We start from the raw sequence: 17895 nt of genomic DNA on the forward strand, positions 1-17895 counted from the left end.
TATTTCCATTAAAGGGTATTTAATCTGATTATATAAACATTACAGTTTCAAATAAATAGAAATCCAGTGTTTGATACTATCTATCTTAGGTTCTTATATGGCTCCCATTGCTGATAAACACCCCTGTGAGGTAGACAATTCCTATTATCCCCATTTTATAAATGAGGAACTGAGGCACAGAGAGGCTAAGTGACTTGCCCAGAGTCACACAGGAACTGTGTGGCAGAGCATGGACGTGAAACAAGGCATCTCAAGTCAAAGAGCAGTATCCTACTTGCTGGCCAGCCTTCCTCACCCTTTAATTTATCCAGTTAAATTACCTGTTCTCAGATAATACAAATTATTCTTACTGGGTCTTATCTGGGTCTGTATTCTTACTGGGTCTTATCTTTATGTCTTTCTCACGCTATCATGTTCTGTGGTCTTCTGTAAATGAACCATCCACTTTAATATTTTACCTTTTTAAAATATGGGATTACAGCAACCCAGACTGTATTTCTAAGGGAGACTAACATGAGTGAAATCCTAATCACGTTGACTTCAGTGGGGCCAGGATTTTACTCCAAGTGTTTATTGCTAAGCTGAAGCAGGTGTAATCTTTTGGTTATGTGAGTTTCTATTGAAGTCTCAAACTTAACAGGCACCATTTTTATTCCAACACACAAAGAACCCCTTTCCCATACTAGAATTGATCAACTTTAAATTCATTTATAGGCATTGCTATGATGTATATCACTGTAGTATTTGAATGTCTAGATATTATAGGCATACTTGCCAATATCTGAGAAGCGTTACAAAGGGCAGTTCTCCTTATAAACTAGGAATGTGTGAGAGACTAGTTGCACCATCCACTGGACTGTTTATGCATTCTAGTGGATTTTGAGGCCTGATTCTCCACTGGTGTGTCCACTTACACTTGTGCAAAAGTGGACTTAAAGTAAAACACCATTGACTCAGAATAGTAGTCAGATTTCAGAGTCGCAGCCATGTTAGTCTGTATTCAAAAAAGAAAAGGAGTACTTGTGGCACCTTAGAGACTTACAAATTTATTTGGGCATCAGCTTTCGTGAGCTACAGCTCACTTCATCGAATGCATCCGATGAAGTGAGCTGTAGCTCACAAAAGCTTATGCTTTAATAAATTTGTTAGTCTCTAAGGTGCCACAAGTACTCCTTTTCTTTTTTCAGAATAGTAGTGTGTTACATCCATTTTGCACAGGTGTAAATGAATATACAAGGCAATGCAGGATCAGATCCTAGATATTTTTTCTTGGAAAAATATAAACAAAACCTTTCAATGTTTCCCCTTTTGGATTTTTGCTTTATTTGGAAAAATTGCATTTGCATTCTTACCCCACCAAAGCTATCTCATACTTCCTCCTTCTCCTTCAAGGCTCCCCTTTTTTCCCTGACTCCCAAGTCCTTCCCTTCTATTCTCATTGCTTCCCCAGTGGCTTTTCACCCTTTTTTCTTCAGCGGCTGCCAGTGGCTCCCTTGTCTTCTTAATCATAATGTATTTCTTCCTTTTTCCACACATATCTGTCTCTTTCCTGTTCCTTTTCCTGCTCCTGCAGTGATGGGACATAGACATTGCAGCACCATGGTGGTTTGATGTCTGAACAATCAGAGAACCAAGACAATGGCTGAGGCTGTCCTCACCAGGGATCTATAGGCTGGTACCAGCCAAATTGGGACTTCTAGCAAATGTACAAAGGAAGATGCTCTAGAAATATTTCTAAAGGAACAGCTATCACCAACTCTTTCTTATAGACTATATTTCAAAAATAAGGGTATGAAGAGGCTACGTGATACTCCTAGTAGAAGAGGTTAGAGTTTCGTGTTGAAAGTTACAATCTTATCAGTTTTAAATATTAGAAATAGTTTTATTGTATTATGTGGTTTACTGTTTTATGTTTCTATCCAGACTCAAGATCTTACTGAAATAAAGATATAAAGATAGTGATCAGCCAGCTTCTAAGTTACGGCCTCCATTTATTGTACTACTTTGATACTGGAAACCAAAATACTGTTGATATTTTGATTTTCATTAACACCACCTTTGTCCTGTTCATTGTTGGCTAAATGCCTCACCAGAGGTTCAAAAAGGCTTTCTTGTTCTGGATCATATATTCTAACTAAAATATAGGCTTGTCTTTTTTCAATTAGCTTAACCTTTGAAATTTAGTGTTTGTGAAAGTTGTCAAAACATACCCTGATATGCTTGATTTCATATAAAACGATGTTTCTGTTAGTGCTGCAAGTACACGTCTGGATTTTAATATTATAAGAGTGGTTACACAAGAGTGGGAAATCAAACAGGATAAATAATGTTTACTGATTGCTACTGCGTGAATGATTTGCAGTGTTTTTATGATTACTTTGTTCCTTCAGTTTATATTTCTGAGCCTGTCACAGTAGTTTTACTTGCAGAGAAACACATTCAAGCATCAAGCCAAACAGAGCAGTCCAGAATTAGGCTGTGCCCCCTAAATTGTTAAAGCGATGCTGAGTTGTCTTTCAACAGGGTTCCTTGTGATGTTAGAGAGTGCCTAGTAAATTTTACAGCTTGCATGAAAAATTATGGTAATTCCCAGAGCGGGTGACTTAGTGGACTAATATTCAAACTTTGCAATATCTGCATTCCCTAGAACCATATGTTCCAATTCTAACAAGATTCTATCATGCTTTGGAGGTTAAAAATATGGTCTTACCTACTGTTTGCTATTTAGGGGGAAGAATAGCATGTGACCTTGTGATTAGACTATATCATATGCATATGAACAAGAGTAGCAAATTAAGGTTGCACAGGGAAGCTTAATTCTGGTGTCTTTTGAATGCTTGATTTTGCAACCTTAATAATGTTCTTGTAACATACTTTTTTGTGTGTAATTTCTGAGATGCTTTTTAAAAACCAAACTGAAAAAAAATCATATTTACACCCACGTGGGCCATCCAGAGTAACTTTTAGTTCCATTAGGCAGACCTGGGCCACTCAAGTTAATAGAGTAATTGATAGACATATTAGATTTTCACCCTATATATGTACAGGCACTAGAGGGGAATGAGACATATACTTGTCAGTTGGTTTCACAGATACTTGCTGACAGCAGAGAAATGGTGAGACTCAGGAATCTTGGGGAATTGGTGAGACTCAGGAATCTTCCATGCCAGACTTTGGAGGGAAGTCTATCTAGTGGGCACAGACTTTTCTGCAGCATCCGCTCCCAACCTGTCCATGGTCCAGTCCTGTCTCTCCCCCCTGGCTCCTCATTCCAGACCCATTCTCTTCACCTAGTTATTCCCATTAATTATTCCCTAATTAATCCTCTCCTCAGGATTCTTATCTTATTCTCCTTTCCCAGACAATCCCAGTCACCTCCTCCTGGAACCTTGTTCCACCCCCAACTTTCTGTAACCACTCCTCTTCCCCATATGTTCCCCATCCACCTACTTCTTCCCCTGTCTGTTTGCACAACCAGTTATAGTTCTTTTCTTGTTCCTTATTAGATTGTTCTCCTTTCCCCCTGCCACACAGATTCCCAGTCCCTGTCTCTGCCTAGCCAGTCACAGTCTCCGCTGATGGTTCCTTGTTTAACCTGTCTTTCCATCATCCACTGACTCCCCATCTTCCATCCAATTTCCATCCCTGGCTCCCAGTCCCAGTCTCCTTAACCAGCTGATCTCAGAGCCCCTTGTCCACAACCCCCTTGCCAGCCTCTAGTTCCAGTTTCTCCCTCCTCCTCAAGTTACTTCTCCCAATCTATCCTCTCCCACCATGTCTAGCCCTTGTCCCTCCTTCATTTGAGATGTGACAAGTGCCTCCTCTTTGCAGAATGGACCTAGCAGGGTGACAATTGTGAGCACAGCAAAGACAGGCTCCCTGTTCTCAGTTACAGTGCCCAGACCTGGTGTCAAGGTTCCTTCCCCACTCTGAACTCTAGGGTACAGATGTGGGGACCTGCATGAAGAACCTCCTAAGCTTATTTTTACCAGCTTAGGTTAAAACTTCCCCAAACTATTTTACCTTTTGCCCCTGGACTTTTTTGCTGCCACCACCAAGCATCTAACAAATATATAACAGGGAAAGAGCCCTCTTGGAAATGTTTCCCCCCTCAAAATCCTCCCAAAGCCAACACCCCCTTTCCTGGGGAAGGCTTAATTAAAAAATCCTCACCAATTTGCATAGGTGAACACAGACCCAAACCCTTGGATCTTAAGAACAATGAAAAAAAGCAATCAGGTTCTTAAAAGAAAAAATGTAATTGAAGAAAAAGTAAAAGAATCACCTCTGTAAAATCAGGATGGTAAATACCTGCCAGGGTGATCAGATTCAAAACACAGAGAATCCCTCCAGGCTAAACCTTAAGTTACAAAAAGACACAAAAACAGGAATATACATTCTATTCAGCACAACTTATTTTATCAGCCATTTAAACAAAACAGAATCTAACAAACATCTAACTAGATTGCTTATTAGCCCTTGACAGGAGTTCGGACCTGCATTCCTGCTCTGGTCCTGGCAAAAGCAACACACAGACAGAGAGAGCCTTTATTTCCCCCCCTCCCCCCAGCTTTGAAAGTATCTTGTCTCCTCATTGGTCCTTTTGGTCAGATGCCAGCTTCTTAACCCTTTACAGGTGAAAGGGTTTTTCCTCTGGCCACGAGGGATTTAAAGATGTTTACCCTTCCCTTTATATTTATGACGCCTGGCATGGCTTACAGCAGCCCAGAGTGGCAACTGCACGAAAAGTTCTGTTCAGCCGTGGTCTGGAACAAGTTCAGTGCATAGGTAGTGCGTGAGATTTGGGCGGGGGGGGGGGGAGAGGCTACACCCAGGAGCACCTGAAGCTCCCTAGAAGTGGGGAGGCCACCGGTGCCTGGGCTGTGGCCCTGCCCCTACACTGTCCCTACCCCCAGGCCCTGCCTGCATTCCGCCCCTTCCTACAAGGCTCCCCCCACTCTGCCTCTCCCCCTGAGGCCCTGCCCTCTTTCCACCTCTTCCTGCTCCCACTTTGTCTCTTCCCCCAAAGCCCCACCCTTGTTCTATCTCTTCTCATCCCCACTCTGCCTCTTCTCCCTAGACTCTGCCCACCGCTCACTCCTCTCTGCCTCCTCTTTCCCTATCGCTCACCCTTAAGGCAGGAAAAATGTGGAAGGGCATAGCTGTCTCACTTTTAAAAGTTATGTGGCCATGGCCCTCTTGCTCCCCTTGTTACAGTGCCCCATGTCTCTCCTGACACAAAGGTCACCCCCTGCCAAATATCATCCTCTTGTTCCAAAGCATGGCTGCAGTAGAACTTCTCAAAGAAAAGGCTGCCAGAATTTTTTAACATGTCCAAAACAATATATTTTTCACTAGCCTCATTCTGTGAAATGGCACAAGCATTTTAGCTGCAGCTTTTCTAAAATATTCAGCCTGAGGCAGACATGCAGCATGGAAAATTTCAGACTGAATAGTTAGTTTGGCAAAGATATAAGAAACTGAGAACAGGGTCTTATAATGAGAAGTGATGGGTGACTTAATAGATGTTGTTACCAACTATGCCTATAATACTGTATGGTCCATTGTGGTCTATTTTGTGGACTTAGAGGGAGAGATGGGATAGAATCTTTGTTTCCAACAGGGAATCCAGAGCCCATGAAAATCACTTTTAACTCTTAGCTATGTGCTTTAAATTGGGATTGTGTCTCTGTTAAGGAAACAACAGAGATAGAGCTCAATGAGATGAAAGATGTAAATCATTTATCTGATTCAGCTGGGCTTATGGGGAAAAGATAGTGCCCTTTTTGTGTGAGGCCCCTGTAGAAATAGAGGAACTGGATATTTTATATATTGTCTTAAAAACCTGTACAAAATTTTCCACAGACAAGATTTTTTATCTGACTACAAGCTGGGGCAACCAGGTCAACTATTCACAAAGGTCAATGCTGCTAACTAGAAGAATCGCTCAACAGTCTTTCTGTTTGCTAACAAGACAGAAATGTTTGGAGAAGGATTGAGACACACTGTAGTTTGATTCCAGCTCTGGAGAATCCACACTACATATAGTGACACACACTACAGATTAGAAAGCACTATAGACTGATAAATCATCAGAGGTGAAAGGATAGTTATGTATTAGAGGTAGTTGGGGTATGTATATGTTCTCCTAAAAAATGTTGATGAAAGCAACAAAATGTTCATTTTCATTAAAGTTTTTCTTCAAGTTTTCATTGAAAACCCAACCCCCAGTATGGCCTGAATACTGAAATGTTAGGGCTTGGGATGGTCAAGAAAAAAATATTCAGGTTTTGTCTGAGATTTTTTCAGTTTTTGGTTGCTGAAAAGTATGTGTGTGGGGGAAATTCTCAACAGACCCTCTTGTCTTCTCCCTCCTCAAAAAAATTATTTGTAAACAGACAAGCTAAATATGAGTCAACACTATTGCAAAAAAACAAAATTGACCGTCATTCTGGGATGTATTAGCAGGAGTGTTATAAGCAAGACATGTGAAGTAATTCTTCCACTCTACCGCACACTGATAAGGCCTCAACTAGAGTATTGTGTCCAGTTCTGGGCAGCACATTTCAGGAAAGCTGTGGACAACTCAGAGAAAGTCCAAAGAAGAGAAACAAAAATGATTAAAGGTTTAGAGAACGTGACCTATGATGAAAGATTGGGAAAAAAATGGATTTGTTTAGTTTGGAGAAGAGAAGACTGTGGGGAGAACATGACACCAATCTTCACGTACATAAAAGGCTGTTACAAAGAGGAAGGTGAAAACCTCTAAGGATAGGACAAGAAGCAATGGGCTTAAATTGCAGCAAGGGCATTTTAGGCTGGATAATAGGAAAATCTTCCTAACTTCAAGGTGGTTAAGCACTGGAATAAATTGCCTTTGGAGGTTGTGGAGTATCCGTCTTTGGAGGTTTTTAAGAACAGGTTAGACAAACACCTGTCAGGAATGGTCTAGTTTATTATGTAATCCTGCTTTGAGTGCAGAAGATTGGGCAAGATGACCTATTGAGGTCTCTTGCAATTCTACACTTCTGTGATTCTATGATTGTAATAGCAGTAGAAAGCATTTGTGAAAGTCTGTGCAGGAAGAACACAGTGATAGATTTACTACTTAATAGCTCTTGTTTAAAAGTAATTTAAGAATATTTCAGGTACTATTTAAATGTTTCTTTTTTTGTACTATTAGTACAGATATATATATACTAAACAGCTGAGTGGTACTCTGTCTTTAAATGAGACTGAGAGCTCAAGGTGAGGGTTTTGAGTATCATAGCCCCAGGTTTGATTCTGTGTAATGTTCACTGAAGGGTCCTGGAAAAGATAGAACTTTGGTCTGTGCCTCAGTAAAAAGTTAAATGGAGGTTTCAAAAAGGGAAATGTAATAAGAGCTGTACATAACTTTCCCCCATCGTGCCTTACCTAGTCCCACATGAGTCTCTCTCCTTTGGCTCAAAGAGTATAAGCTTCCCTTAAAACATATTCGCAAAAAGAAAAGGAGTACTTGTGGCACCTTAGAGATTAACAAATTTATTACTGCATAAGCTTTAGTGAGCTACATCCGATGAAGTGAGCTGTAGCTCACGAAAGCTTATGCACTAATAAATTTGTTAGTGTCTAAGGTGCCACAAGTACTCCTTTTCTTTTTGCAAATACAGACTAACACGGCTGCTACTCTGAAACTTAAAACATATTGTAATTTTAGCTGCTTAGTGCTGGAGTATCGCAAACCCTTAAAATACCTATAGCGTGCCAGGTATACCACAACTCGGAGGCAAGTACTGATGGTGTTTCAGCTGCTAGGCCTGGTGTGCCCGCTTGTAGGTGCTAGCCCTGGCCAGCCCCAGTAATCACTCAGACACATGGCTAAGTGAAAATGATATCTTGCTAGGGCTGGCAGGAAAAGGAAAGGTTGCAAATGCCCTACATAGAGAGGTCTAAACAGTTACAGTTCAAAATGAGCAATAGGGGTTTTTTGATTGGGTCACTGGGATCAATCAACTGGAGAGTAGGGTTCTTAGTGCCTTGTGTGGCCTCTCTATTAAAAGGCTCTAGAAGAAGTAAATAGGAGCTTTAAGGTCTTCAGGCCAGGTTCAGTTAGTGGTGTATCTCTCACTGGGGCCTCTCTACCCTGGCTCCCTGCCCTGTCGCTGCTGCTCCCCAATGAGTCTCACAGACCTGCACCCACCTGTGATGTCTGGAATGCAGTTACTCAGATTTCTTCTTTTCAGCTTCTGACTAGCCATGCCACTGCCTCCCAAAATTGCTCAGTAACTTCCTGGTTCAGCATCCTTCCTCCTATCTGGCCAGGAGGAAGAGGATGCGCAGTGGGAAGAGTTGATGGGAAATTGTAGTGTATGGTAATATTTATAGGAGTACTTGTGGCACCTTAGAGACTAACAAATTTATTTGAGTGTAAGCTTTCATGGGCTACAGCCCACTTCATCAGATGCATAGAATGGAACATATAGTTAGAAGATATATATATATATACATACAGAGAACATGAAAAGGTGGAAGACAGACCAGTCCTCTCTTACATGTACAGCTCCCCAACCTGAAGGAAATACTCACCAGTAACCACACACCACACAACAAAAACACTAACCCAGAAACCTATCCTTGAAACAAAGCCCGATGCCAACTCTGTCCACGTATCTATTCAAGGGACACCATCATAGGACCTAATCACATTAGCCACGCCATCAGGGGCTCATTCACCTGCACATCTACCAATGTGATATATGCCATCATGTGACAGCAATGCCCCTCTGCCATGTACATTGGCCAAACCAGACAGTTTCTACTCAAAAGAATAAATGGACACAAATCTGACATCAGGAATCATAACTTTCAAAAAACAGTAGGAGAACACTTCAACCTCTCTGGTCACTCAGTAAAAGATTTAAGGGTGGCAGTTTTGCAACAGAAAAGCTTCAAAAACAAACTCCAACGAGAAACTGCTGAACTGGAATTAATTTGCAAACTAGATACCATTAACTTGGTCTTGAATAGAGACTGGGAATGGTTGGGTCATTACACAAATTGAATATATTTCCCCATGTTAAGTAACCTCACACCTTCTTGTCAACTGTCTGAAATAGGCCATCTTGATTATCGCTACAAAAGTTTTTTTTTCTCCTGCTGATAATAGCTCATCTTAATTAATTAGCCTCTTAGAGTTGGTGTGGCAACTTCCACCTTTTCATGTTCTCTGTATGTATATATATCTTCTTACTATATGTTCTATTCTATGCAGCTGATGAAGTGGGCTGTAGCCCACGAAAGCTTTTACTGAAATAAATTTGTTCGTCTCTAAGGTGCCACAAGTACTCCTGTTCTTTTTGTGGATACAGACTAACATGGCTGCTACTCTGAAACCTGGTAATGTTTATCTTATTGTCTGGATTTGTAAGCAGTTAAAGATAGGTTTGGGACACATTGTGAATATTCCTTGTTGGACTTTAACTCGACTGACTAACTCATGTGAAGACTTCAAACTGTCTTGTCTTCAACAGGATTGTAATTCATATTAATGAACTCAAGTTACGATATTCATGTATTTATTTTTTTTGCTGTGGACACAAGATCTTTGTCTCAGTACCTTCTTCTAGAAGCAGTGTCTCAGTGTCTTGCTTCCTAACAAAACACTATCCCCCATATTTGTGTTAGAGAAGGAGGGGCCAACACCTGACACACATAATAAAGTATGTACTTAAGAAAAAGGTCAAATTTTCTACCTTGATAGTATGAGTCAACTTAAAAGGCATAATAATTGCTCTTTCTTCACCTTTTGTTCTTACTATAATAACTGGGGATATGATGGTGCTGAATTAGAGTAACCATTGTGAAGACAAACAATGATCTTTATCCTTAATATTTCCTACTTGTTCACTACCACTAGGAGGAAGATGAGGATCCTCGTACTTCTACTATTTTATCACTATGCCACAAAGAATGCCAAAAGTTACCAAACTTCAAATCCCAACTTTATTTTAATCATGGTTGATGACCTTGGCATTGGAGATCTGGGATGTTATGGAAACAAAACTTTAAGGTTTGATAAAACACTTGGAGGAGGGGGAGAGTGTACCATATCTATGTATAGAGCATAGTGCGTGCTTACAGATTTTAAACTTTTAAATACAGTTAGAGCTTCAGCACGGTTTCTTTTGTACAGAAAGATCAATACTGTTTCTACAGTGTGGACTGCTTATATTTGGCTTTCTTTGTATCTTTACTGTTATAGGAAGAAATTTAGGTAAATATACATGGTCCTCCAAAAAGCTGCATCACAAACAGAAAAAATCAATAAAAGATTGTGATCCAAGCAAGAAAAATTAATGATAATTTTCTTTTAACATAATTTCAGAAGTATACATATTTTGAAGTAGTCTCAAAATTTTAACTTTGTGGAGATCTTGTCATTACGCATTTGATTTACTGCAGTTCATCTTTAACTATGGCATGCTAATTAAATCCATTAAAACAAATGTTAATATATCTGACTAATTCAGAAATGTCTTCCCAACATGATTGTTGTCACCGGTTAGGTAACATGCTGCGGTACTGGTGCAAAAAGCAAATAGGTTAAGCTTCCACATTTACATGAGTTTTTTCACGTGCGTGAATCAAAACTGTGATTGAGTAGAGTAAAATATAATTTAAAGGCCCTTTCCTGTTAAATGAGTGATTATATATACATACATATGTATATAGGTAAACACTGAACATTTATATTGAAATACAGTATTACAATATTGGAGCTTTTTAATAATATGAAAAATAACGGAAATATGTAAAATTTCTACAACTCATGGTTATAGCTATATGTTTTAATAATATACAAGACACTATGTAACATATACATATAATTTGGGTACACCATATTGTCAATGTTTTAATAAGGTTTGTGAAATGTGAACAGAATACTACTCTGAGCTGCAATACTCCAAGGTCAAATGTCTGGTTGCGCATTTAGTGTATTGTAAAAGTTGCAATAGACCAGAGGTAGGCAAACTACCACCCACGGGCCACATCTGGCCCGCGGAACCGTCTTGCCTGGCTGCTGAGCTCCCGGCTGGGAGGCTAGCCCTGGCCCCTCCACACTGTCACTCCTCCCTCGCGCCTGCACACCTCGAAGGCTTTCCAATAAGCCTGTCCTGCCGCTCTGAGCGGCATGGTAAGGGGGCGGGGGATGGGAGGGTTGGCTAAAGGCAGGAGGTCCCGGGAAGTAGTCAGGTGGCGGTTGGATGGGGTGGAGGTTCGGGAGGCAGGGTGGACAGGAGACAGGGAGCAGGGGGGATTGGATAGGGGGTGGGGTCCTGGGGGGACAGTTAGGGACGCGGGTTCTGGGAGGGGGCGGTCAGGGGACAAGGAGTGGGCGGGGGTTGGATGGTTCGGGGGGCCTATCGGGGTGGGGGTGTGGTTGGGGCAGTCAGGGACAGGGAGCGGGGGTGGTTAGGAGGTGGGATCCGGGGAGAATGGATGGGGCGGGGGGTCCCGGGAGGGGACGATCAGGGGACAAGGATCGGGGGGTTGTATGGGTCAGGAGTTCTGAGGGGGGCAGTCAGGGGGCGGAAGTGAGAGGAGGAAGATAGGGGGTGGGGCCAATGCTCTTTGCAGAGGCACAGCCTTCCCTACCCGGCCCTCCATACCGTTTTGCAACCCTGATTTGTCCCTTGGGCCAAAAATTTTGTCCACCTCTGCACTAGACCGATATGTTGACAATGGTCATAATTTTCAAAAGTGCGTAAGTGACTTGGGAGCCTAAATTTCTTTGAAAGTGCAAATCAGACTCCTAAGACACTGAGGCACTTTTGAAAATTTTATCCCAGGAGCTTTAATTTGACCATTTCCAGATAATCAATATGAAATTATTATATATGTATATATTTTTTCCCTAGAACCCCCAATATTGACAAGCTAGCTAAAGGAGGAGTGACATTTACTCAACACATAGCAGCATCTCCACTGTGTACCCCAAGCAGAGCAGCTTTTCTGACAGGCCGATACCCTGTCAGATCAGGTAAAATTCATTAATGTTTCATTATCATTTATGTGGAATGGTTTTGCCTCTGACAGGAACTATTTTGCATTTTTTGTCTTCTGCCCTGGTACTGGCTGGATGTGTCTTTATAATCACTGGATCAGATACTCAGTCAAGTGCCCAGCGAGGCTGAGTGCTTGGGAAAAGAGAGTGAAGAATCTTCACCACCAAGCATATCCATGCCATGTCCTACTCTCCTCCTTCATTTTAAGAATCATGCAAGTGCATACAACTTTAACTTTAGCAGTTCTTGGTTGGCTAAGACTGTGTGTGGGTGCTTCACCATGACACCTTAACATTCCCAAATGTGTTTTTTAGCGAGGACTGTTATATTAATCAGATTGCTTGTTCATTAGTGATAACACATTTCCTATTCTTGCTTCTGAGAATGAAAGCAAAGCATGTCTCAGGGTCCTGCTTAATACTTGTATGTTCATTCCAATCAAGTAACAAGCTGCAACTGCAGCAATCAGTGTAACCTGCTGGATTGATTCATAGTTTATTTTGTAAAGGAAGCTAATATGTATTTATTACCAATAGCACCTGCTATATTTAAAATTGCAAACAACTTTCCATTGTGACCCTTGTTTTCATGTATTTCTGACTTTCTGAAAAATTCATTGTTTTTAGCTGAAAGTTTCATTGATTGCCCTGCCGTAAGTCATCTTTAATATCTTCATGTATCAATGAAAGAGTAAACATTCTTTTTTGTCAAATTTATAAAAGCTGTTCAATGGGAACTAATTGCAAATACTAGTGGAGACAGAGAACTAATACCAAAGGACCCTGAGATATCAGAAACATGTTCAGAAAATAACAAAGTGAGTTTCAACTTGCAATAATTCAGGCTAAAACATCTGAAGGAAAGTAATCCAAAACCCAGATATTTAATGGGAGGGAGAAACCTGAAGAAAAGTAATGGCATAATAATAACAACAACTAATAATAATTAATAATAATGAATTAATTAATAATCCCCAGCTGCTGTAAAACAGTATAGCCCCAATAACCTTAATGGAGCTGCATTGATTTATACCAATTGAGGACCTGACCTGAGATATTTAAATATATTTTCAAATAAAATAAATAAAGTATTTTTGTAGAGAACACAACTCCTATCTTTTGAGCATGTTGATTGTGGGTGCGAAACTGAGGGCTAAGTTGGAAGTAAGGTTGAGATCACTTTGATGATTTGGTCCAATAGGTCTTTTTCATTTCTTGCTGCTACAATTACATATATATGGTGGGATCCATGAAGCAACAATGAGCATGTCTAGGTGCCTAGAATATCACAGTAACAAGACTGTGATCCACCAAGATGAGCTAGGTGCCTAGGATCCCTATATAATGAATGGGGAGCTCCTAAGAACGTGGTCCACAGAAGCCAGCACACTAGGTGGGGACCCACCTAAACTAGCCAATGGGAGATGCTGACCAGATGGGTGTGTTCTCAGAGATAGGTGCCTAGGTTCAGGCTGCAGAAAGACATCTTGCTCTGCTTAGCAATCCCCAAATGGGAACCCGCCTCCTGGAATCAGATGGTTTAGGCATCTAAGTAGTGTGACCAGATAGCGACTGTGAAAAAACAGGACAGGGAGTGGGGAGTAATAGGCGCCTATATAAGAAAAAGTCCCCAAAAATGGGACTGTCCCTTTAAAAACAGGACATCTGGTCACCCTACATCTAAGGCATTAGTGAGGGAATGAGTTAGGTGTCTGCTTTTTTCCCACACAAAACAGGGATTGTGGGGGAGATGGAGGCAGTGAAGTGGTGGCAGAAAAGTGCTCTAACCACGGATCCAGTGCTTAATTCATGCCACGGCTTGCCAGGGCTCAACACTGGCACCTCTGGGCTTGCTGTATCAGTTATGAATGTAAAAAAAATTGTTTGAGCCCTGGCACCTCTTTCAATTACAAATTAATCACTGCACTGAGCTATGGGATACTCTGATGTAGGGGGAATTGAACCTGGGTCTCCTGTATCCCACGTGAGTGTGCTAACCACTGGGCTGAAAGTTATAAGGTGGGCAGCAACTCCTCCTCTTCCTCAGGGACTTTGAATGGGACCCGATCCGGTAGATGCACTCTGAGCACATCTACTGGATTGGGCCAAGCACAAAATTTATGCCGTTGAATGCCTGTCTTTCCCCAGTTTGTGAATCGCTCTGGGGCTTAGGCAGGAGATAGTCATCTGGACACCTAAAGTGAGGCAGCAGTGCACATGCCCAGAGGCAGAAAGGTAAATGCTTGGGGAACTTTTACTCTGCAAAACATAGATGGTGAGCAAGTTTGGGCATCTACAGAGTTCGGCAAGAGTTTTGCAGATCGCAGTGGAGCCAAAACTGGGACTTAATACTTTTGTGTATCCCACCCTTAGTGCCTTGCTCTGAGGATTTCAAAAATACACTTCAGAAATGTCAATTAACCAAGCCTCACAACATCACCATGAAGTAGATGGTATTAATAGTTTTACAGGTGGGTAAAATGAGGCAAAGAGATGTTGAGTGAGTTGCCCAAATTCATACAGAGAGTCAGATCTGGAAATAGAACCTCGGAGTGTTGACTGTTGGTCTCCTGGTCTAACCACTACTCTGTGGTCCTGACTCTTAAGGAAAGAAGAAATATTAAATCGTGCAATCCCAAATTCTGCTGTCAGAATACAGTTATGTCATAGTAATGACTACAGAAATTTTCTGTCTGTTTGGCAGGGCCCACAGTAATTTGAAATGTTTCTCCATATCTACTTCTCAACTTTGCATAAAAGTGGAAAAAGGATCTGATTCAACGGAAACAAACAATTCCCTGCCATTTGATGCTATAGCTGCTGGTGGGAAAATGTCATTCTAGTGACACCACTTTTTAAAAAAAGTTTCTTTTTTTTTTCATTTAGGAATGGCTGCATTGTCAAACATTGGTGTCTTCTTATTTTCTGCCTCCTCTGGTGGACTTCCCATTGAAGAAATAACTTTTGCGAACCTTTTGAAGCAGAAAGGTTATTCTACAGCTCTTATAGGTATGACTGTTGATATATGTATAGCAACAACTATATTATATAATAGCATATGTTTTATTATTCGTTTAAATAAAAAGTGCACTTTCTACAGTGCAAGAAGTATTATATCAGTCACACATTGTTTTCTTCCTCAATGCAATGAGTTTACTCCTGTAATACTTTATAGCTCACAAGAACTGCAACACATTCAGAGAAAATTTGTGCATGTGTGAAGCACTAATAATTTCTAATGTCTTCTTATTGATCGGTATTGACATAATGCATAAGGTCTCAAACATGGATCAGGGCCCCATTGTGCAATGCAATGTACAAACACAGAACAAAAAAAGGCCTCAAAGAGCTTACAATCTAAGTTTAAAATGTGACAAGTAGATGCAATAAACAGACAGTAACACAAAGTAACAGTAGTCACTGCACACCAGCTGCTTAACCAATGCTATTATGGTGATTACATAACCAATACTAATATGTTTGGACAAATACAGACCGTTTAGGGTTATAATAAACCTTTATTGTATTTAAGTGTATTGCATTTAAATACTGTGACGTGCTTTCCTAATTTGGGCAGTGAGACACTTTGTATTGCTTGTGTTGGGAGGTTTCTGTGAGCTAATCACAAATGAAGTTCTATTGTGATTTAAGTATTTGCTATCTACAGGCCAGTCATTAACAGCATCATTTTCAAAGGTGTCTACTAATCTGGATACCTCCCTTTTTAGGTTCAAGTAGACATCTAGGGCCTGATTTTTAGAGGTTACTTGACATCATTTTGAGTTGTGGGTGCTTAGTACCTCTAAAAATCAGGCTTAAATGTATTCCAGCTTTTAAAGGAATAAAATAATAAATCCTTGTCAAACTCTTCAAAACAAGGTGGTATGTTCTGACAAATTCAGAACAGGAAAATGTCAGCTGTGTTGTTTAATACAAGCTACACTGCAAATACAGTAACATTTAATATAATTCACAGAGTCACCATAAAAGTTTAACCACAGTTTGATTCCCTGCAGTCTGTATACAATTTAAGGCTGCAAACAATTCATTTTTCTGTTTGTAATAAGCAGCCGCATTTAATGTAGCTTATTTTCTGGAGGCTGACTTACATAATGCTTCACTACTTTCACTGTGACATGACAACCTTCTATGCAGATCACCAGAAGATCAACATGATGTTATAATGAGGGATTTCCTCCAAGTGTCTAAATGATAAGTTACGAAACCATAAGATGCAATATTACCATACATTTAAAGCATAATGAAGCCTTCAGAAAATCAAGAAGAGTCTTCAAACTAAGAAAAGAGCATATGGAAATACTGTAGATTTAAATTGCAGAAGACAGATTTCACTGCCCAACATGCCCTTCCCTGCTGATATTCTCATCATGTCATCTTGGCAGGTCAGGGAGACTTTGCTTAGTTCAGTCTAACTCAGTGGTTCCCAAACATTTATTGTCACAACCTCCACAAGTGACAGATTAATAATATCTCCACGTTTCCTTGCACCAGGAGTTGTACTGCCACTGTGTTTTAGTCCATTGTGTCTCATTCCTTTTCTCTCTGCTTTTCCTACTCTCTCGTATTTTTCTTTTCCCTGTTTCTTTTTTCTTTTATCTTTGATGCACACATTTTCTTGCTTTTTTAATCTATACATATATTTTATATGTACATTTTTATACCTCCTTGCTACCCTCCCCCCCAATCACCTCCAGAAGGCAACATATACACTTAAGTGGCAAATATCCCTTGGTCACTCCATAGATCGGAATTGTATGTGGGCCTATTGAATGCAGCTCAGCTGTGGAATGATCAAAGAATCTTGAGCTGGCAAGCTGACACCTGAGCCTGTTAACCCAGAGATAGGCAAACTATGGCCCACGGGCCATATCTTTACGGAAGCACAGCCTTCCCTGCCTGGCCCTCCATACCGTTTTGCAACCCCGATGTGGCGCTCAGGCCAAAACGTTTGCCCACCCCACTCTACTAACTAGAAGTGAAATGCAGAGCTTCACAATTTCAATCTTAGGCCCATATGCCACTGTGACAATATCAAGAAATTCAGTACATTGGGCCATAGTGTGGTTTTTGTAACTTGTCCTGTTAAAGTATATGTATTGGTCCACAGCAGTAGTGACCAAAGACATTCTGTCTATAGAGAACTGTGTGCCTTTGAGGGTTGAGGGGGCTATCCTGATAGCAAGGGACATCACTTGTGACATATTGAATGTGGGAGCCATAAATGCCTCCAGTTCACTGGGGCAAACACTTTGAGCAATGCCTGTAATTGTCAGGCCCTATGGGTCTCAAACCCAGGTGCCTGGAGTTATCACACTCTAGTCCTCTACTTGGCAGCTCACAGACTGCAGCTGAGACCAGGGTCCATGAAGCCCAAGTGGGGCATAAGCTCTGACCTACACTCTTATTGGGAGCGGTCCAAGGCTCCTGACTGGACTGTAGCCTTTATTTAAGCCACAGGAAGAAACAGGAAGTTGTCTGTACAACTGAGCTTCGCCCTGCCTAGGACTGCTGGTCTGGTGTTTATCTGTTCCCGCCTTCTGATCCTGACCTCTTGGTAACTGACTCTTTATCTCTGCCTTCCAGTTTGTCTCTCGTTTTTGATCTCCTTGTGTTCCAGCCTGGCCTGATTCCTGGTAATTGGCTCCTAGCCCCTTGACTCATGCCTGACACTAATCCCTAGGCCAGGCTTCCCACACCCTGACCCTGATGGTAATTTCTCCTATGAGATGCAGCACATGCTCCTCATAGCGCTGGCCTAAGACTACCAGTTTGTGTGCAAAGAGAACTAAACCCTAGTCTTTTGCTTACCTCACTCTGTTTGGGATGTT

General features: G+C 41.1%; 1 protein-coding gene across 6 annotated transcripts in view; it reads left to right on the forward strand.

Annotated features, from left to right (window-relative positions):
• STS (steroid sulfatase) overlaps positions 1-17895 on the forward strand; it is a 168088-nt gene that overhangs the window by 32259 nt on the left and 117934 nt on the right. For 4 of the 6 annotated variants that reach the window (XM_043499479.1, XM_043499343.1, XM_038387027.2 and 1 more), the window contains 3 exons: positions 9899-10051; positions 11901-12022; positions 14933-15055. In XM_043499479.1, the coding sequence (XP_043355414.1) occupies positions 9906-10051; positions 11901-12022; positions 14933-15055 (391 nt within the window). In that variant the 5' untranslated portion in view covers positions 9899-9905. The remainder of the gene's footprint in view (positions 1-9898; positions 10052-11900; positions 12023-14932; positions 15056-17895) is intronic. The other 2 variants (XM_043499407.1, XM_043499376.1) reach the window with 1 other exon arrangement.

The sequence above is a fragment of the Dermochelys coriacea genome, chromosome 1 (assembly GCF_009764565.3).
Source record: "Dermochelys coriacea isolate rDerCor1 chromosome 1, rDerCor1.pri.v4, whole genome shotgun sequence".
Taxonomy (NCBI): domain Eukaryota; kingdom Metazoa; phylum Chordata; order Testudines; family Dermochelyidae; genus Dermochelys; species Dermochelys coriacea.